The 23,413-nt window shown below is 39.2% G+C and overlaps 1 protein-coding gene across 1 annotated transcript in view; it reads left to right on the top strand.

Annotated features, from left to right (window-relative positions):
• FAM81B (family with sequence similarity 81 member B) overlaps positions 1-23,413 on the top strand; it is a 53,243-nt gene that overhangs the window by 4,202 nt on the left and 25,628 nt on the right. The window contains exons 3-4 of the mRNA XM_044240261.1: positions 10,840-11,083; positions 17,613-17,731. Of these exons, the coding sequence (XP_044096196.1) occupies positions 10,840-11,083; positions 17,613-17,731 (363 nt within the window). The remainder of the gene's footprint in view (positions 1-10,839; positions 11,084-17,612; positions 17,732-23,413) is intronic.

Raw genomic sequence — 23,413 nt, 5'->3', positions numbered from 1 at the left:
TTTTATATTACCTTTAACAATGAAGATGATAAAAATTTTAAACTCACAGATTTTTATTACAATCTGTTCACAATTGAGAGTTTCCCTGATCCTTAGCCAACTGAATTAACATACCACAAATACTCCAGCCACAGCATTTCGGCTCCTCTTTTTATGCTGCCCATAACTTCTATTTATTTAGGAGACAATAAGGCCAATAATTTAGAGAAAATGAAGCCAAACAAGAAAAAAGAATTTTTTTAATGTTTAAAAAATACAATACTTGGATCAGTGACTTTTTTCTAAGTGAAGGAAAATGAATGTGGTATACATAGAAATAATTATTTTACATGGATATATTAGCTAACCTTGCCATCCGAGGAAGAAAAGGAGTCTTCTTCCTACCTGAATCTACACAAGATAAATGGAAAATAGAAATCATTCTTCTGATCTGTCAAATTCCAGTATGAACCCAAGTGGATTTCTTTAGCCTGTGCTGCTGACCTACATCCTGGGAGATGACAGAACAAATTCCTGGAGGACTGTAATAAACTTGAAATCCAGGGAAGTTTTTGCTATTTCTTGGATTCCAGAGAAACTAAAATTAAGACAAAGGGGGAGAAATGGTCTACAATTCAAAGCAAAAGCATAATGAAGATTTTGTAGTCCCAAAATTCATTTCTACCTTGATCTTCCCCCAAACCTCTCTCTTATGTTCTAAGCCATATGTCTAGCATTTCTATGTGCCACCTAAGATAGTTAATTATTTTTGTTTTGTTTTTGACCTTTCCCCTGTGATCTCCCAGAGCAGGATCCAAACTCTCAAAAGTCAAGGATTGTATAACCTTATGTTTTCTTTTTTTTTTTTTTTGTATTTTTTTTTAATTAACCTTATGTTTTCTGATAACCCTACAAGCAGTAGCCTATCATGGTATACTGAATATCAGTTCCCGTGGAAACATAGCTGATAGACTTAATGGAGACTTGTGGGAAACCACTGAATGTTTACAAGTCGGCTTAGGGCAGCAAACTCCTAGGTGGCTGTTTAACTGGAAAAGCAAAATGGCATTCCGGCATTTCAATCTTCAGCGCAGGTACTTCGAACTGACTGGTCAAATGCAATAAAATAAATGGGAAAACAACAATTATTTAAAAATTGCTTCATCCTTCAAGTCATACTACTCATTGAGCTGCAACACATTTATTGATATGCAAACAGGGCACTTACACAAGCAAAAGTCACTATCAACTCATTAAGCTGCCTGAATATATATTGCATTTTCGCAGAGGTTCTGCCTTATAAATCCATATGGGAATATTTATAGGAAATACAAAAAAACAAATACTAACCACAACTGAAAAAAGTAAAAATCCAACAAGAAAAGAGGCAATATGTACTCCACAGGGATGAAGAAGATTTATCTAGAGACACGCACAATAAAGGACTGGCAGGACCCAGTGCTTACAGGGCTCCGCTCAGCCTCAGGCAGTTGGAATGACACCCACACATTATTAGTACTTGTTAAATGTTAGGTCATATTATTAATCCATGGAGCAGGGGGAGGCGGAATGCTTGCAATCATTTATAGGAAAATTATGGTGACATTATATTAAAAGCGGTAAATAATTCTGATTGCCCCATGTGTTCGCTGATTCACAATGACGGTGTAAGCCGGTGCTCGTTGAAGCTTGAACTGATGGAAAGCATCAAAGTCTTTTTCCTTTTCCTTCTTTTTTTTTTTTTTTTTTTTTTCTGCTGGCAGAAGGAGCACTGTGTAGAGGCCAAGACCTCTCTGGTCCACTCTTGAATCCACCCCTAATCAGCTTTGGGACCTTGAAAAAAAAAGATGTCTTTTCTTTGTGGGCAGTATCTGCCTCTTCCATAAAACAGGGTGGCGTTTTCAGTGAGGATAAGCAGCGGAGTCCCGAGGGCTGCCTGTGCTCACGATCAGATCCAGATTTCGTTTCCGGGAGGCAGATGAGAAACCTGCCTTGGTGTGCTATTTCCCAACTCTGTTCACAATTTCTCGTGAACATTCTTTTATATCATAGAGTAAGTAGATAAGATTTAAGAACATAGATTATTCTTCCGTGGGATTTAATTTGGAATATAAAAAAATTTTTTTGGCAATAAATCTTTTCTTAATTTTTCTTCACTTGACCCTACTGAAAAAGAAAAATTCTTACCTCTGGATCAAATAATTTCTAAGGTCTCTTCCATCCCTAAAATTCTTTGGTCTTCTAAAACTGGTTATTTGCCTTTTATTCACTTTACAAACACTTATTGAGCATTTACTATGTGCTAGACACAATGCCAGGCACTTAGAGAGTCATCCAGGAACAGAACAGAATAAGCCCCCTGCTCTCATGGACTTTCCATTTGAGCAGGAGGAAGAGACACTCATTGTTGGGTAGTTTGTCAGGGCAGGCCTCACTGAGAAATCGGATATGAGCAAAACCTGGGAGATGAGGGAGCTGGCCCTCTGCACATGTGTGCAAACAGCAAAGTTTCTAAGCAGGACGTTCCTGAGGTGGCTGAAAAGGCATGCGGGCAAAGATGGCTGGAATGGAAAAGAGAAAAGTATAAACTTCAAGTCTCATGTCCCTGGGCCAGGGAAATGAAGTTGTTTGGGACTGAGGAATTGTCCAGCCTGGGCTCTAGCCAGTATATATCTCGGGAATTCTCTCAGGAGTACCCTCTAGAGGATGAGGGATCTGGCTGACAGCCAAAGAAGGGTTTTTAAAATTTAGATCCATAAAACTATCAGTAAGTGAAATGGGCAAAATAAGACATGATTGATGATTTTTCCTTGTGAGTAGAATATGGCATTCGGGGAAGTATTTATTTTTAAGGTTTTCTCTTAGTACTATGGTGGACATTTTATTAGACCATGATGCATCACTTTTGCTCCATGATGAAGACAGATATTGTATGGTACAGGACATGAGAAAGGAAGACAAAACACTGTTGGTTGAGCTTTCTGTGGGTTAGGTCATGCTACCTTGGACAACTTCTGGGTTTTATTTTGCAGTATCATTTCCATCCATGAGGGCAACCAGCTCCCAGGAGAGAAAGTTCTAAACCGTGTTTGTTAGCAAGGATCTTAGGACCTGGCAAACCTTCTTGCACCCGGCACAGCTGCCTGGTCCCACTGACCATATTCATGGTTAAAGCTTCCAGCTCTTAGTTCTTGGCAATCTTCTCATTTCTTCCTCTTCTCATTATATCTTCTCAATAACCCAGACAGAGGCGGTGTCACTATTTTAAAGACAAAGACTGTGGGGTTCAAAGGAATCAAGTATTTGTCCATACACAATACTGTGACAGAACCAAGATTCTAACTCTGAAATCTATGTTCCAGTTACTCCGATGCCTGTTTTCTTGACCATTCCTCTATCCACATGCCCTGCCAACGATCTTCTCAATACGTGTGGGTAAACCACAACAACCAGGGACATTTCACTCACAGTCCCCCCTGGAGCAGGAAAGATGTGATACAACCTTAGACTTCTGCTCTTTCTCCATGCGGGTCCCTCTGCAAGGTGTAGCAGGTCTGGACTCCCAGCATCTTCGCTGTGCCTGGGAGACACCCCCATCAGCCTCAGTATAGTCTCTTTTTCTTCTCTAGAATCTTCTAGATTCTATCTCTACCCCTCTGGCTGTGATGGACGAGACTCTGTCTGCGGATGTGCACAGCTGCAGGAATCAGGCATGACCTACAGCACCTCCCCATCCCCCAAACTGGTCAGAGCAGTGACTGCCCTGATGAAGCTCAGCTCTTCCCTGCCACCTCCAAGAGGCCCTCTGGGTTCTTGCCACATGTAGGAGCTTCTGCTCAGGTGAGAGGACTTAGAGCAGAGAGGGAGCCCCTCCAGCCTCTGAGCCTCAGAGAGGACCCTTAAAACTGAGAGAGAAGCCAGCCAAGCTGAGGAAAGGGAACTGGGAGTTACATAATTATCCTGAGAAAACACAATGTAACAGGAAGAGCTTCCAACTGGCCTGAGCAAAGTTGCTGTGATGTAAGAAAAAGAGTCAAAGAAGCGGCTTAAAACATTTCCCAGCCAGAGTTACTGCCAAATGAGAATTGAGAAAAATTTTACCTTTGTCATGGTGGGGATGAAATAAAATAATTTCTGTAGAAGTGATGTGTCTTGACTATTAAGCATTATATGGAGAGAAGTTTGTGTAGTAATAAGTTCCTTACATTTGTCCTGGGTTAGGAATTTCCCTTAAGTAATTTATCATCTCTTTTAGTTTCCGAGGGCTGCCAGAGCACAGTCTCATAAACTGGGGAGCTTAAAACCACAGGTACTTATTGCCTCATGATTGGAGGTCAGCAGTCTGAAATCAAGGTGTTGACAGGGTTGGTTTCATCTGAGGGCTCTGAGGAGAATCTGTTTCATTTCTCTCTCTTCGCTTCTGGTGACAGCTGTCAATCTCTGGTGTTCCTTGGCTTCTAGATGCACTGCTTCAATCTCTACTACCATCTTTACATGGTGTTCTTGTGTCTCCATCTTTATATGGCCATTTTCTTATAGGGGTGTCAGTCATGCTGGATTATGACTTATTCTAGCTTCCCAACTAATTACATCTGCAGTGACCTTATTTCCAAATAGTTACATTTTAAGGTACTAAGAGTTAAGTCTTCAACATCTTTTTTTTTTAAAGATTTTATTTATTAGAGAGAGAGAGAGAGAGGTCACAAGTAGGCAGAGAGGTAGTGGGGGATGGGGGAGGAGTAGGCTCCCCGCTGAGCAGACAGCCCAATCCAGGCTTCGATCCCCTGACCCTGAGATCATGACCCAAGCCGAAGGCAAACACTTAATCAGCTGAGCCACCCAGGAGCCCCTCAACATATCTTTTTGTAGGGATACAATTCAGTCCATAATTCCATCTAATAATGACTAATAATCATCATAAGAACATAAGTATATGATACTTACTGACATTACAAAGCATTTCAAGGACATTAAGTAAATTGCTATCCTTCAACGAACTTGGTCAGGCACGAGTCATGATCCAAGGACACAAAGAGCTCTCTTCTAAACAACTTAAGAAAGGTTAAAGACAGTAAGTGTCAAAGATAGCACTGGAACCCCTGTCTTCAGGTTCCAAATACAGTGTTCTTTACCCTGGAGACTCCCCTAAATAAAACATATACCCCCCAAAATAGCCAGGCAATATGGAGAAGCATCACAAAAGCACTACAAAATGCAGTAAAAACTCCAAATATCTCAAAAAATTTTCTGCTGCAGTTCACACACGCTTTGCCTGTAAGTGTAACCTATCCCAACTCCATTCACACAGACACTCTGGAACACCTGGACGCCTCCCACAGGAAAGCCAATCACTCAAGGACATCATTCATTCTGGATTTTATTGAAACTTTTACTAACTTGAGGAGTTAGTATACAGTATATTATTTATTTTTTTTCATTCATATGTATATAGCTTTTCACTAGAAACTAGCCACAACCAGTCTCCTCCTCCAGTCTCTTCTCAGCTATGTCCCTGTTTGGAGTCCTGTCCTTTCCAGGCTCTTCCGTGCAGACCTCGAGCTGGTGCCTCCCACTGGCTTTGGTCTACACCTTCCCAGACTGTACCCGTGAAACTGGGGCTGCCTCCCTTACAGCCCTGGAGCATTTGGTATTTTGTAAAACTCAGCAATGGAGGCTTCTCTAGCTGCCAAAATCCAACTGGTTAGAAACCAGCAACAAGAGAAACTACAGAAAACATCTTTTCAGTTGCATTGTTCCACAACCCCTTACAGGTTATTTTTGTGAGGCATCAAAAACGTTCCCTAAGGTTGGGGTACCAGGTGGTGGGTATTATAGAGGGCACGGCTTGCATGGAGCACTGGGTGTGGTGAAAAAATAATGAATACTGTTTTTCTGAAAATAAATAAATTGGAAAAAAAAAAAACAAAAAACGTTCCCTAAAATGTCACTTTATATGTACATTGTTTGCAGGACTCTAGGCACCAAGAATGGAACTGTCCTAATAGATCACACATAAGAAAAACTTTCTTCAGTTCTGCTCCTCGTTGTTCTAGAAAAGGCCTTCAACTCTCTCATTTTTGTGTCTTGAGTATTACAGGTTGCCAAAATGTTTATCAGAATCTCCTGAGTAAATTTAGTGCTCTATTCACAAGAACAGAACAGGCAGAGAAGTGAGAGGCTCTGTGCTGAGGCATCTGCCAGCAACAGCACAGCTGGTCCAAGTCACACGGAATTGCAGAGAAATAGAACTCGGAGTTTGTGGAAAATCTGTTCTGATTCCGTTGTCAGCTCCATAATCAATGATTTATGTAAAGTCCAAATATCTCTCTGAAAAGGCCCCCCTGGGAATTCTTTCTCCTGTGGTTAGTAACTCCATCTGGACTAGTCTGGAATATTCAGTCATTTCTTTGTTTTCACAGTTAAATTTAGGTATAAGTCCCACTGATAGAACACACTAATAAAAACAGCGAGCTTGTTCTTGTTTTTAACTTACTGAAAGGATCTGAGTGGCCACATCTTGTTATTCAGGTTTTAACCATTTGGATGGCCTGATGCTTTGAGCCATGGTATCCGGAATCTCTCTTCAAAGATTGAGAATGTTCCTATGTGCGTTTTTCTGGTGGTTGATTTAGAAAGCTCACTTGCAGAATAGTCTTCTCTTTTATTACAGTAATGGAAGTGGGAAAATATATAAGCTCTATGTTTATCTTGCAGGAAACATGTAAATAGAACTAAACAGAGCATTATCTAGAGCTTCATTAGGCATCATTAATAAATAATAATAAAATCCCCAATCTATAGTAAACCTTAAGCATGAAAAGAAATCACAAAAAGGAGGGGCACCTAGGTGGCTCAGTGGGTTAAAGCCTCTGCCTTTGGCTCAGGTCGTGATCCCAGGGTCCTTGGATCGGGCCCAAGTCGGGCTCCCTGATTGGCAGGGAGCCAGCTTCCCCCTGGCCCCCTAGCCTGCCTCTCTGCCTCCTTGTGATCTCTGTCTGTCAAATAAATAAATAAATAAATAAATAAATAATCTTTTTAGAGAGAAAGAAAGAAAGAAATCACAAAAAGGAATGCTCTTCATTTAGGTGTAAAAGAACTTCTAAAAATAAACTTTAAAAGCTAGAAGAAATCATAAAGTCCATCATTCATATAAGTCAGTTACTGTCCCTGAGGTTGCAGGAAAAATATACTTGCATAGCACGAGGTGCTGCCCTCCCTAGAAGCTTCCTTCAATGGGCCAAATGGCAACATCCTCAAGGCCCATCATGACAGGCAAGACCACAGACTGGCATCTGAGCAGAGGTGGCAATCCTGTTCCCCCGGCCCTCTGCTGGCTTCGGTCTGATTCCTCATGCTTCTCTCTGGATACAGTCTTGACACCGGCCGATAGCACCCGCCGAAGCATGAGAAAACATGGGCTCCTCATAACCCTGCAGCTCTCTGGTTTGACCACACCCACCCTGTGCCTCTCACAAGAACCATCCAGAACTTCACAACCATACAGCCTAGCAGGGGCCCCATGCAAGGATGGCCCCATGCAAGGATGAATTAATTGGAACACTTGGTTGGTAAATGGCAGGGCCCATATTCTACCCTCGGTCTATCTTGTCTACCACCTTGCTGACTGTTTCTGACTATCCACATGACTTGAGAGCTCATAGACTCTATTTTATACATCAGTACTTCATTATATTCTGCCTTATATCGTTCACTGATTCCTTTGACCAGTCTTCAATCAATGATGTTCAACATTTAGAAGACATTTAGAAATACCTAAGTGCTTATTTAAAATATATATTCTTGCGGTGACCCTCCCAACCCTCAAGGTGATGTTCGAATGCATCTATGGTTGAGCCAAGGAATCTGCATTGTAACAACTTCCCTCCCTTCTCCACCCCCATGGTACTAATTCAAGTTTCTTTATGAGAAACACTGAATTAGACTAAGTTCCTTGTGGGATAGACCATTATATACTAAGCATGGACTAGAGTAGACATTTAGTAAATACTTATTGGCATTTTTATTTCAACTGTCATTTTTATTGGTAGATTATTAGGTATAGACACAGTGCCTTCAGCTATACATAACACAAACTCCAGCCAAAATGGTTGATTAGCTCACATTTTTCACAATCCAGAGTTTGATTTAGAGACTTAATGTCATTAAGCAGGTGTTTTCTATCCTTCCTCCCTACCACCCTTTTCTCCCTCATGATCACAAGATGGCTTCAGCAGCTCCAGACACCACACACAGACATGACAACATCCAGCAAAGAAGTGGGAAGTTTCTTCTTATATATCTCTCCTTGAAAGCAAAGAAACCTTGCCCAGAAACCCCACAAAAGGTTTCTCCTTTCACCAGACTGGCCAGAATTGTTTCACATGCTCCTACTTAAACCAATTACATCTCAACCCAGAAGAAGGAGACCACCATGATTATCATGCCCGGCTGAAGGACATGGGGGTATGGGAGGATCAACCAAATTAGGTAAAAGCAGTGGGGGTCAGGGAGGCATGACTGTGGGTTCACTGACAATGTCTGCCACACTGGGAACACCTAAGAGTACCACAAATACTCAATTTTGAGAGGAATGCAACGTCATTCACAAGTGTCTATGTGGGATGGAAGACTAGGAACCAAACACTTTCATTGGCACATTTAGGCTGCAGAATGTTGAGAGGCCAGAAAGAAACGCTCACTCAAGGAAGATCACAAGTAAATCTGCAGTCTGCCACTAGGCTATGTGTCACCATCGGCAGGGTCCAATATCCTCTTCCCTTCTGCCTGTGACTCACACAGCCAATCCAGGGGAGTACCGTCAGCGTGCTGGGGTTTTAAAGGAATGGAATGTGTGTGTGTGTGTGTGTGTGTGATATATATCTATATATCTATAGATATATAGATATATTTATATATTTTTTTCTGGAAAATACCAAATGGAAATATATATATAATTAATTATAAATTATAAAGTTATAAATTATAACTTTATAATTTATAATTATAAAATTTATAATTAAATTTATAATTAATTATAAATTTATAATAAAATTATATAAATAAATATATTTTAGTCTGTATTTACATATAAATGATATATAAATAGTCTGTATTGTATATAAATATATATTATATATAATATTATATATAAATTTATAGTCTGTATTTATATATAAATATAGAGCTATAATAAAATTAATTATAAATTTATAATGAAATTATAAATATATATTTATATTATTATATTTTATAATATTATAAATTATAATATTATTATATATTATATATTTATAATAAATTATAAATATAAATATATATATAATTAATTTTCAAATGGAAATATATATATATTTCCATTTGGTATTTTCCAGAAGAACATACTTGAGTCAAATGAGTGGTAGAGAGAATTTAATGGAACCCTTAGCAAAGCCTTCTTTGTGCCTCAGATGTGCAGGTGAAAGAAAAGAAGAGCCTCACCCAGGCTGAGGCTACTTTATACTGCTTAAGAGGAGAAACTTGTAAATCTTGACGCTCTTCCAACCTGTAGCTTTATGGCACCATTCCCATCCCCCCGCATCCCCAATTCCCAACAACTGAGCCTTAAGGGAACAAACCTTCTAGCTAGAAACAAAAACAGTCAATAAATATTTATTGAGTACCTACTACATATCAGGCATTCTTCTCAGTGTTGGAGACAATGCGGAAAACAAGTTAGATAAAGTCCCTGCCCACAGGAAGCTTTCATTCTAGTGATAGAGGACAGAAAATAAACACAAAGAAGTAAGATAACTTTAGATAAGGACAAATGTTGGGTAGAAGATGAAATGGGGTCTTATGATAGAAAGTGACTGAGGAGGGGATGCCTGGGCAGCTTAGTCAGTTAAGCGCCTGCCTTGGGCTCAGGTCATGATCCCAGGGTCCTGGGATTGAGCCCCACGTCAGCCTCCTTGCTCGGTGGGGGGCCTGCTTCTCCCTCTACCTGCTGCTCCCCCTTGCCATGCTATCTCTCTGACAAATAAATAATAAAAATAATTTAAAAAAAGAAAGAAAGAAAATGACTGAGGAGAAGATGCCCTACACATTCACCAGTTTAAAATAACTCTCACAGCACAAGGGTTTTTCACAGTTTTCTAAGTTTCCTTTCTAGATCCTCCAAGGTTTTAGGAAGGGGAGAGGATAGGAAGCCTGCAATCATGCCAGGTCAGCATTTGGGTCAAGACCATAGTGCACCCGGAAATTTTACCCCTGAGCAACTATGTAACTCATTTCCTTTCAAAGTAAATTCAATAAAGAAAATTTTAAAAAAGACAAATCAGAATTAGCCTGTCCTTCAAGAGCTTATCTGTGAAAGGAAAGAGGAATATATTCATTCCAGTAGGGGCTACCAGGATCTTGCATGTTTCTTTACCCTAATACTAAAGAGCCCTAGCCTTTCGCTCACTTCCTTTAATTTACTGTGTTTTCTCTTCCACTGAAATTCTGGGTCCTTTGTGAATCTCTGCCTTTGAGCTATCATTTCTTCCAGCTTAGAAGGTAACACTCCCTTCAATGTGGAATTTTCAGGCATTGAATTTTTATGGATCTAACTTCGGCTTATTAGAATAGGTGGGTAAAGTATGAAATGATTCCTTCTTAGGGAACATGAAAAATGCATAATGTAAGACCAAGGCCAAAGTCAGATCTTCTTAGACGAGATGCAAACCAGGATCTAACCAGGCAGGTGCTTAGAGTCTTCCCAAAGTTCCAAACTTCCCCACAGGGAAGACAAGACTGGAGTAGAAGTAAAGATGCAAGTTCTGCTTCCGGTTCCTCCAACTCATTCTTGTAATGCCACTGGTGTTGTTTCCTTTTCCTGACCAGGGGTCATTCTTTTCTTCCTGTGATTCCAAACATGCAGAGAAGTCAGCTAGAAGACAGACTGAACAACCAGGAGCGCACCATCGCGTTCCTCCTTGAACAAGCCTTCCGTATCAAGGAGGACATCTCTGCTTGTCTTCAGGGGACCCATGGCTTTCAAAAAGAGGAGTTGCTTGCCAGGAAGCTACTGGAAAACCATATCCAGACCATCACCAGCATTGTCAAAAAACTCAGCCAAAATATTGAGGTAGTTCTTTATTTTCCATATGTTGGCATCATTGCTTGACAACAATTATCAACCACCAATATCATCTTTCAATTATAGAAATGGGTCCCTATAGCTGAAGTTTAAATGATTACAACAAGTGGCCCCAGGGGATAACGGTTCAACTTTTCAACTGCTCATTTATGTCAAAAAGTAGAAGGAAATTCTGTTCAAAAAGCATTTAGTGTTATTCTGTGACAGAAGAGAGAATTGTCTAACAATATATCAGATAATGTTTTTAGGTGCTCATTTGAATCTAAATCTCCAAGATTCTTTTCATGTAATTGTAAAAATATCTTAGTGAACTTTTAAAAGGTATTTTATTGGTATTTAGCACATAATGAATTGATCCCTAAAAAGTCAGTGCACTTCTCAAAATGGTCAAAGATGTTTCTAGGCATATCAGTGTAAAGAAAGTGACAAGAGGTTAGTGGCTCATTGCCTTTGAGATAATGACAAAATCAAGTACAGCACTAGTGCTAAAATAAAATACCAATTTAAAAGTCAAAACTTGTTGGTAATTAAGAAGAAAATAGCATTCTCAGAAATAACAAAATGCTTCTAGAATGGTCTATATTTTTATCTGGGTGGTTGTTACATGGTTGATTATATTTGTCAAAATCCATCCAGACATACACTTTGACTTGTGCCTTTTAATACATATTAATTATGCCTTAATAAAATGCTCTTAACATTAAGGAGGGAAAGGTTTCCAGATAAATAGAAATCTTGCTAAGAGTTTCTTTTCCCAGAATAATTGACTGTCATAGATTAGCTGTGAAAAAAGACAAAACATTTTCCAAAAACTATAAAATCCCAAAATATTTGTACTCCTTTTAAGGGGTTGGCACTTATAGGGAAAATGAGGAGACCTGGTCTGTGTAGTAAACTGAATTAGAAAATATTTTAAAGTCTGTAGATAACATAGTTAAAACATTATCAAGAAGATTGGGACGCCTGGGTGGCTCAGTTGTTAAGCGTCTGGCTTTGGCTCAGGTCATGAGCTCAGGGTCCTGGGATGAGCCCCACACTGAGGGGGCTCAGGCTTCTCCCTCTCCCACTCCTCCTGCTTGTGTTCCCTGTCTCGCTGTGTGTGTCTCTCTGTCAAATAAATACATAAAATCTTTAAAAAAATTATCAAGAAGAGACTACTAGGCTACCGTTAGTAAATAATTAAGACTATAAAGTGTCAATCACTGTACAGAGAAATAGAGGTTATTCAGTGGTGTTTTTTTTTTTTTTTTTAATGTAAAGTCATTAGCCTGGTCAGCTCTTGCAGACTGACCAGCAAGATAGGTTTGAGTGTGAGCTAAAGCTTGACTTGGGCCTTTGAAAGGGATGAAAAAAAAATTGTTTTTAAACAACCATAATGGTAACACTTAAGTTGCTATTCCTTTTGATAACCAAATTATCTGTTTTTCAAGCTGGCAGCTAATTACAAATTTTAAAATTAATTTAAACTCAAGAAAAGAACTTTATGTATAACATTGCCTTAACTTATAAAAGCAATACTTGTTCACTATAATTATTGTGAAAACTTAGAAAAAAATTTTAAAACCTGGGGGGCAAAAAATTCTCATAATTCCACCAGCAAATGGAAATCTCTATAAACAGCCAAAGTCATGTCCCCCAAGTCCTTCCACATTTTCCATTCAGGTGAGACTACATTTATAAGCACTGTTTTAATATTAAATTACATCATAAACTCTTACATGTCATTAAAGGTTCTTTGCATGGTGCATGCACCATGATTTCCTAACTTATTATCCTAATATTAAAGTAACTCTGTGCATAACTGTATGTCTGTATTTAGCTTATTTCCATAGTGTATATTCTTAGAAGTGGAACTCCAGGGTGTGAACACTGGAAAAGCTCTTGATGCAGGCTGACAAATATGTTTCCGGAAAGTTGATACTTACTTGCACTTCCATTAGCATTATATGAGAATGCTTTTTCACTGTGCTGATGCCAGCATTGAGATTTGCTGTTTTAACTTTGCTAAACTGATGGGATAGAAATGAGATCTTTTTTTTTCCCCCACTTTCTAAAAGTTCCTATAACCATTTGCATTCTCTCTGTCAGTCATCTACTAATGCCTTTTGCCAGTTTAATTTTTGGAGTTTTAGTGCTTTTTAATTCTTGATTTGTTGAGATTTTTTTACTAGTTGAGGATAATAGTCGGTGGTACCTTGACAAATGTTTAAAACCAGCAGTGAAATATTTTCAGTGAAATATTTATCTGGCAGATAAAAACTTGGTTTGTCATGTTTACCTGTTTTCATGGTGATAATACTCTTACTGTGATTGATTTCAAACACTCAAGCACCAAACACAAAGATGGGAAAAGATAGGCCTCATTGGCTTTCACCAGCAAGTCCGTGTTGATTGAAGCACAGAAATGAAATCCTTGGCCATAACATTTACTATAAATGGTTTTCCAGTTTGTTGTTTACACCTTAGTTGTATTTACAATGGTTCTATCAACTTTTACACAAGGTTAAACACTCCAATACTTTGCTCTGAGATTTCTCTCATTATTTTTTTTCTCCCAATTTATTTATTTTCAGAAAGACAGTATTCACTATTTTTTTCACCACACCCAGTGCTCCATGCAAGCCGTGCCCTCTACAAAGGACGAATATCCAACTTTTGTAGCAACATGGATGGGACTGGAAGAGATTATGCTGAGTGAAATCAGTCAAGCAGAGAGAGTCAATTATCATATGGTTTCACTCATTTGTGGAGCATAACCAATAGCATGGAGGACAAGGGGCGTTAGAGAGTAGTAGGGAATTTGGGTAAATTGGAAGGGGAGGTGAACCATGAGAGACTATGGTCTCTCATTATTTTTTAAGAATAAAAATATCTTCATTTAGAACTGAAATAATCACCTGTACTATCTGTTATTTTTATGGTGTAACCTTTTATTTATATTTTCAGTCGACTTTTCTAAAATCTGTATTGATGTCTGTCGGTAAGGATCTAAATTGATTGTTTTCTGAATAGATAACCAGAGATCCCAACACCATCTGTAAAACTCTCCCCACTCCCCACTGATTTGTGAGCCTCAAGGATCGTGTCTTTCTTACCTTTACCAAGGCCTTCATTACATTACATTGATCTATTTAGGTATGCATATCTACTTAGCTACACTGATGCATTTATACTTGTCTCATATGTTTCAGTGTTCAGTTGGGCAACTTCCCTTTCATTGCAAGTCTTTACTGAAACAAAACCAAATAATATCTATTCTTCGGTCTGAATGTCTGTGTCTCTCCCCTCTCCCCCAAAATTCACATTTTGAAATCTCATGCCCAATGTGATGGTATTAGGAGGTGGGGGGGTCTCACGAACAGGACTAGTGCCCTCCTAATAAAAAAACACAAAAAAACAAAAAAACAAAAAACATCCACAGATCTCCCTAGCCCCTTCTACCACGTGAAGACATGGTAAGAAGTAGGCAGGCATTTCTAACTGGTGTAAGGTGATATCTCAATGTGGTTTTAATTTGAATCTCCCTGATGGCTAGTGATGATGAACATTTTTTCATGTGTCTGATAGCCGTTTGTATGTCTTCACTGGAGAAGTGTCTGCTCATGTCTTCTGCCCATTTTTTTATATGATTATCTGTTTTGTGTGTGTTGAGTTTGAGGAGTTCTTTATAGATCCTGGATATCAACCTTTTGTCTGTACTGTCATTTGCAAATATCTTCTCCCATTCCGTGGGTTGCGTCTTTGTTTTCTTGACTGTTTCCTTTGCTGTGCAGAAGCTTTTGATTTTGATGAAGTCCCAAAAGTTCATTTTCGCTTTTGTTTCCTTTGCCTTTGGAGACATATCTTGAAAGAAATTGCTGTGGCTGATATTGAAGAGATTACTGCCTATGTTCTCCTCTAGGATTCTGATGGATTCCTGTCTCACATTGAGGTCTTTTATCCATTTTGAGTTTATCTTTGTGTACGGTGTAAGAGAACGGTCGAATTTCATTCTTCTACATATAGCTGCCCAGTTTTCCCAGCACCATTGATTGAAGAGACTGTCTTTTTTCCACTGTATATTTTTTCCTGTTTTGTCGAAGATTATTTGACTATAGAGTTGAGAGTCCATATCTGGGCTCTCTACTCTGTTCCACTGGTCTATGTGTCTGTTTTTATGCCAGTACCATGCTGTCTTGGTGATCACAGCTTTGTAGTAAAGCTTGAAATCAGGTAACGTAATGCCCCCCGTTTTATTTTTGTTTTTCAAATTAAAACCACATTGAGATGTCACCTTACACCAGTTAGAATGGCCAAAATTAGCAAGACAGGAAACAATGTGTGTTGGAGGGGATGTGGAGAAAGGGGAACCCTCTTCCACTGTCGGTGGGAATGCAAGTTTGTGCAACCTCTTTGTAGAACAGTGTGGAGATTCCTCAAGAAATTAAAAATAGAACTTCCCTATGACCCTGCAATTGCACTACTGGGTATTTACCCCAAAGATACAGATGTAGTGAAAAGAAGGGCCATCTGTACCCCAATTTTATAGCAGCAATGACCACAGTCGCCAAACTGTGGGAAGAACCAAGATGCCCTTCAATGGACAAATGGATAAGGAAGATGTGGTCCATATACACTATGGAGTATTATGCCTCCATCAGAAAGGACGGATACCCAACTTTTGTAGCAACATGGGCGGGACTGGAAGAGATTATGCTGAGTGAAATAAGTCAAGCAGAGAGAGTCAATTATCATATGGTTTCACTTATTTGTGGAGCATAACAAATAGCATGGAGGACATGGGGAGATAGAGAGGAGAAGGAAGGTGGGGGAAATTGGAAGGGGAGGTGAACCATGAGAGACTATGGACTCTGAAAAACAATCTGAGGGTTTTGAAGGGGCAGGGGGTACCAGGTGGTAGATATTATAGGGGGCACAGATTGCATGGAGCACTGGGTGTGGTGCAAAAATAATGAATACTGTTATGCTGAAAATAAATAAAAAATAAATTAAAAAAAAAAAAAAAGAAGTAGGCAGGCAGTCTGCAACCCAGAAGAGGGCTCTCACCAGAGGGGGGCCATGCCGGCACCCTGACCTTGGACCTTCAGCCTCTAGAACTGTGAGAAATAAATTCCTGTTCTTTAGCAGCTTCCCAGTCTGTGATATTTTGTTAGAGCAGCCTGAATGGACCAAGACACCCACACACGCGCAAAAAACAAATAAAAACAGAAAACTCTAGCTAGTGTTCTGGACATTTCTATGTTTTCAATTAAAATTTTATTTGCCCTTGAGTCTTCTCAGTCTGCTGAGTTTACAAATGAGAAAGATCCTGTATATGGTCTCTAAAATTTCTATCATTCATTGGTGACAAAAATCCTCCTTTTCCTCAAAAAAATCATAAACATAAATTTAAACATAGTTCAGGCCCTATTCAAATAGGGCAACTAAAACGTTTCCCCAAATCATGAACTTGTCTTATACTCTCACTTTTTATGAATAAATACAAATTATTTTATATATCTTCACTTCACATCAGAATTTGAATGTCAAGTAAGATAGAAATTTTGTCAATAGACAAGTAGAATTATTTTTAAATTTTTAACTTAATACTTACATATGAGTTTTTAAAAAATTTAAACTACTATGCTTGGAACCACCAACCTGGTAGTGTAAGACACTTAGCTCTATGTCAGAACTTGAAGACATGACTAAGGATACTCAAGGGCAAAATCTGAACACACTTCAAGCCACCCATCTCTAGTGCTCTCTAAAAAAACTGAGAATATAAATCTGTTTCACTCCATGTGATTTTGCTTGTGTTAGTTGTATTAGCTTCACTTCGCTTCTGAGTCAATCTGTAAAAGGTATTGCCTGATGCCATATAAAGATCCCTTTTTCCAAACCTACCACCAATTCTGAAATAGGTTTTTGTGGAAAAACTTTTATATTGGTCATGGCCAAATGGCACTCAGGGTTTTTACAGCACAAGAAATATGTTTTATTTGGCCCATATCGTGTTTATAAAAGATTTTGACTAAGATGTCAATCTTTAAAAATTGAAAGATTTAGGGGTGCCTGTATGGCTCAGTCGGTTAAACTTCTGACTCAGTTTTGGCTCTGGTCATAGTCTCAGGGTCAGGAGATCGGCCCCGTATCAGGCTGCACATTCAGCAAGGAGTCCACTGGGATTCTCTCTGTCCCTCTGCCCCTCCCCTCATTCATGCTTGTGCTCACTCTCTTTCTGAAATAAGTCTTTTTTAAAAAATTGAAATGTTTAACATAACATCTAGATTTCTGGCTTGTGTTGAAATACTACTGAGCTATTATTCCTTCCTGGCAACAGTCTGTTGAGATCAGGCCATCCCTGCCCCCTCAGGTAAGGCAGGGACTGCCTCTCTCTCTGACGTAGGACTCTCTCACTCATGTACACTATCCGCCTAGTTAGGAAAGGCATTCGGTTTGATAGCCTCTGCTTTAATCTCTATTTCCTTACCATGTTTGATGGGAAACTAATGGGAATTTTCACTCAAATTTACAGGTTTTGGAAGACCAAATAAGAGCCCGAGACCAGGTGGCCACAGGAACTAATTTTGCAGTACAGGAGCTTAACACCAAACACGTTCAAGGAGTTGGAGATCTTCGAGGAAGGGTAGCCAGGTGAGAAGAAACAGGTAGCAGATCGTCAGTTCTTGCCCACAGAATTCTCATTCCCAAACAAGTTCCACGTAGCAGGACAGTAGATCGTGTCTTTACATGAAGCTAAACTGACAAGGTAGTAATTGAGAAAGTGTGAAAGCCTCTCACCACCCGTGAGACTTGAGGTTTTTATAAGAGATCCCTTCTACACAACATCCAGTTTGGTTCCATCTGAACGTGACAAGGATGATATGTCTTTATAGCCCTTGACTGTCCAAATACCAACATCTTATACAAAGACACAGCCCTCATAGCCACAAACAAAATTCCAAGATGTGTCAAATTCTAATTCTTCAAACGTTTAAAATATGTAAGAATAACATATAAAAATCTAACAAAAGGGATTTACTTCCTAATGGGATAAAGTTTTGAGGAACATCTTTCAAATGCTATTTCTGAATCAAAAGAATTAATGCTGCACAGGTTAGCAAAAATCTGTGGGTCTTGACAATGGCAGGACCACTTTAATAGGCATATAAAAGCTCACTTGTGAATGGCTGACTATAGACACCTTTGCAACACTACATCTTCTTCCCTGCTTCCTCTCTCTTGGAATACCCAGCCTCCATTTTGTTAACCTGCTCTGCGATGTTAATGACCAAATAAGGATTAGTTGATCAATACCTAGGACAAACTTCTCTTAGGGTATCTATCTGTTCGACTTAACAACAACAAAAAAATGCATTAAGCTCTATGTTATATGCCAGGCTATGCTGGGATTCAGGGATTCAGCAACATGGTCCACTTTCAATTCCCTATGGCCCCAGGTTTATGATCTACCTGGGGAAACAAGCTCCAAATGTAAGGAATGAGATGAACTCTACAATGAGAGACTGTGGTGCCATGGGAATATCCAAATCAGATTGAGGCATAGGGAAGTCTTCCTGAAGGAGGTGACACTTGAGATGAGTTTTGAAGGATCTATAGAAGTTTGCTAGATAAGGAAGGATGAGAAATGCCCTTCATATAGGAGGAATAATACATGCAAAAGAACTGAGGGATGAATTACTATGACAGGTTCAAGGGGATACCTGTGAGAAGTGTGTTTTAGTTTTGGTATCTGGGGCTTGCATTTAGAGAGAGATGGGAGATGGGGAGATGAAGCTCACAGGGGGTCCAGATTGGAAGCTGAGGGATCTTGTGGGCCAAGGTAAGAGATAGGAATTTCATGTAGAAGGTTATAAGGAACCATGGGAAGATCGTGAGTAAGGAGATGAGATATTTAGTGACATTCTAGTATTAGTTGAATTGCTGGGGTACAGAAAGGAAGTGTGAAAATGAAAGGAAGCCTATTGCTGTAATCAAGGTGCCAAATGTCAAGGGCTGAAACTAAAGCACTAGCCATGAAAGTCCAGAGCAGGTACCAGACATTAGGAAAACAGAATCTACAGGAATTGTACCTATGTGTGTATACACACACAGAGATGTAATTATATTATTTATAAATATATGTTTATACATCTAAAATATACAAACTTCTTGGGGCACCTGGATGGCTCAGTGGTTAAGCCTCTGCCTTTGGCTCAGGTCCTGATCTCAGGGTCCTGGGATCGAGTCCCACATCGGGCTCTGCTCAGCAGGGAGCCTGCTTCCCCCTCTCTCTCTGCCTGCCTCTCTGCCTACTTGTGATCTCTCTCTCTGTGTCAAATAAATAAATAAAATCTCTTAAAAAATAAAATATACAAGCTTCTCTATTTCATTATATCATATTTGATATACACGAAGGCAATTTTATAATATTTGGGTAAGTCATGAAACAAGATGATAAAACAAACATGAGCAAACCCACCATCAGATCTAGACGTGCCATGATTTTGCAAAGATAAACACCTAATATCTGTTTTGAAAAAACTTGGAATTTGGTTTCCTTTGGTGGTGTGCTGATGATGCCTCAACTATTTATTCTTTCTGCAAACTGCTCACAAACCGACTCTTCAATTTCTGTAAATCCTGCTTTACATATAAGACAAAATAACAGATTTAAATGAACTATGACATAGGACTATGGAATAATATCAAGAACAAGATATGCAACTCTTTCTGCTCTGATCTAATTTTTTTGTCTCCTTTCTTAAAAATAAAATCTATTTATATTTAAAGTCTACAACATGATGATTTGATATATATATGCATACTAAAATGATTACTACAGTCAAGCTCATTAATATACCTTCTCCTCACGTAGTTACCATTTTATGTTTGTGACTGGAGCATCTGAAATGTAGAAGGTTATATGGAATATATATATATATATATATTCTTCAATACAACATTATTAATGATAGTCATCACAGAGTATATTAGGTCTCTAGGCATATTCTTCCTACCTAATTGCAACTTTGTACTCTTTGACTTAGTATTTCCCCATTTCCCCCACCTCCTCACCCTGGATAAGCACCATTCTACCCTCTGCTTCAATGTATTTTACGTTTTCAGATTCTATATGAGATGATGTATTTTTTTTTTCTTCCTGCATCTACCTTCATTAACTTAGCATGATGTCCTCTGGTTTTATCCACGTATCACGAATGGCAATGTCTCCTTTCTGGAGTCTAAGTAATAATCAGAATGTGTGTGTGTGTGTGTGTGTGTGTGTGTATCTCACAATTTCTTTATTGATTCATCTGTCAACAGACACTTAGGTTGTTTCCATTTCTTGGCTATTATGAGTATTGCTGCAATGAATGTGGGAGTTCAGATATTTCTTCCAAGTACTGATTTCATTTCCTTTGGATATATATCCAGAAGAGGGGTTGCAGGATGATATAATAGTTCTATTTTCAGTTTCCTGAAGAACTTTCATCCTGTTTTCTACAATGGCTGTACCAATTTACATTCCTACCAACACTACACAAGAGTTTTCTTTTCTCCACATTAGTTGATCAATACCTAGGACAAACTAGTCACTGTCTATTATCTTTTTATTATTTTGACAATAGCCATTGTAACAGGTGTAAGATGACATCTCATTGTGGCTTTGATCTGCAGCTTTGTGATGATCAGTGATGTCAAGTACCTCTCATTGTACCTGTTGGTCTTTTGTATGTCATCTTTGCATAAATGTCTACTCAGATCCTTTGTTGATTTTTAAATTTTGGTGGTTGTTTAAAACTAACTCTTTGTTTTCTATGGTCCCAAGGGACTAGCAAATGAGCCCCCTCAGCTCTTAGAATTGGGTTATTTGGAAGCCAGTCTCTCAAGTGGCTGTGTGGTTCAAACCTGTCACTCCTCAGGGATTTCAGGGGTCCCCCCCCCCCGCCATTTTAAGGAAGGCCCTGTGCCAAGAAAGGTGTTTACAGCATGAGTGTGTCTCAGCTTTTCCTACCCATTTCAGTATTTTCTTAGTTGCCTGATACATAGTAGTCTTTATATTAGTTTCTGGATTTTTCTCAGAGGTACTTCATCTGTGTGAAGCTGTTTATTTAGTGCATCCAGAGGAGAAAGGGAAACCAAGGGCCTCCTAGTCCTCCATCTTTTTCTTCAATTTCTTAATTATCTTCCCCATGAATCTTAAGTAGTGATTTTAGGAGAAGGTCTTATTTTTTCTTGGAACATCTGTCTTTTAGGAAAATTTCTTAAATCTATTTGTTAATCTGAGACAGAACCTGGCTGAAAGCCGTGAGACTTCAACTCGCCCATCCTCTCCCGTTTTGTGTAATTTTGCCAAGCAAGTGGCAAATGGACAAGCTGAGACCGAATTAATGACTGTCTTTCCACATATATTGACCTTCATTCCAGTTATATTTTGGCATAACTGAGATTAAGTTGATTATTCTAACATAATTCCTAGCAAACTTTCTACTGCTGAATAATTCAAACTCAGTATTTAATAACGGCAATGTGCTTTGAATTTTGCAACTTATTTCCTATTCTAAAAGAAGTGGCAGTTTAAAAGCAAGTACTTGCGATGAAATGAGGTTTCAAAATTGTCTGGTCTGCTTTTGATACCCTCTCCTCTATGTGGTAGATGAGAGTCTCAAGGGCAAATGAGGAAAAGCAAATATGTAAAGAATTCCCATAGGGATGGCTATGATTTACAGTCTGTAGCTGCAGCCAGAGGGAGGCCAAACTTCCAGCCACATTTGGTGATTTGGGACTCAAAGACAGATTTGCTTATGAAAAAATAATAAATTCCGTTGGTAGGTGACTTAAAGCAAAAGTCATATTCTTTGGAGAACACTAACCATATCATGGATATTGTCAACTTTTAAAACCTGTGCGAGTAGGAACTTCTGATTAAGGATAATTGAATAAAAATATTTTCACGTCACTTCTCTCACTCGAGACAACTTAAACCCAGTTAAAAACATAGGAAAGGAAACAAAAACTCCAACTTTAATATAACTTGGAGGTTGCCACAACAGCTGACCACAAAGTCCACTTACCACATACCGTGATGTCTGGACGAATGGAGTCCTCCCCCAACCTTAAACATAATGATTTGCTCCAAATCAAGAGGCCAAGTCCTAATAGACCAAATAATTTGAACAGAGCAATATTACCTAGGAGCTCAGATGGGAAATAGGAGAGAGAGGAAATGGCCGTTTAGAGATTCAGGTCAGTAACACAGTGTCAGGGGAGTGGAGCTGAGGACACAATCTCCGGGACCTACCTCTGTGTTTGCAAAGTCACATCTGAGAGACATACTGACCCGCTACAGGCAGAATTGGAGAAGGCCTGTAGTGTCACAACAGAGAATCCTAGGACTCAATGATAGGCTATGAAATATACCAGTCTAGTGTTTGAGGACAAAATGGGGAGATGTACCCTCCCCCCCACCCCCAACCAGGACTAGAGAAATAACAGATTTCATATCACAAACCTATGTGGAGGATGTGTCCTCACCAAACACACACTTGGTGACCTGCAGGAGGTCAGAATCATTCAAAGATGTAGAAGTGATAGCTAGGAAGAATCTAGGCTCTGCATAAAAATTGCCACCACCACCGTCAATAGACAGACAGAAACGTAAGATTGCTAAACATACCCCAGTGAGAGGAATTAACCAGAAAAACACAGGACGATTTCAAACCAAAGGTTCTCCTGGTTTCAAAGAAGTTAAGAACAAAAGAAAGAGATAAAAGATTGCTGAATGGACAGTCACATGTACTCTTTTTTTTTTTTTTTTAAAGATTTTATTTATTTATTTGACAGAGATCACAAGTAGGCAGAGAGGCAGGCAGGGGCGGGGGGAAGCAGAGTCCCTGCTGAGCAGAGAGCCCGATGCGGGGCTCGATGCAGGCTCGATCCCAGGACCCTGGGATCATGACCTGAGCTGAAGGCAGAGGCTTTAACCCACTGAGCCACCCAGGGGCCCCTAATGTTTGTCTTTAAAACATACCCACAAAGACAGAGGATATCAGCATGGAAATCTTGGAACCTAGAAAACAGATAGACATGTGGAAACTGAATTAGAAGACATAATAAAACCAACTTTAAACCTGTGTGGTAAGCTGAGAAGGATGTGTTTTTGCAGCTCAGAATTCTCAAAAGGGATAGGAGCTGGCTGCACCAGGAACCTCTGAAACTGGGGGCCCCTGTGTCTGGGGAGACCTGAGAGCAGCAGGAAGGAGCAGAGCAAGGAGCCACTATGGTTTGTTATTAGCCTTTTAGTTTTTACTGACTTCTAAACTATAGGCATGT

Source organism: Neovison vison, chromosome 1 (assembly GCF_020171115.1).
Source record: "Neovison vison isolate M4711 chromosome 1, ASM_NN_V1, whole genome shotgun sequence".
In the NCBI taxonomy this organism is placed as follows: Eukaryota; Metazoa; Chordata; class Mammalia; order Carnivora; family Mustelidae; genus Neogale; species Neogale vison.
This window is presented reverse-complemented; position numbering and strand designations above follow the sequence as displayed.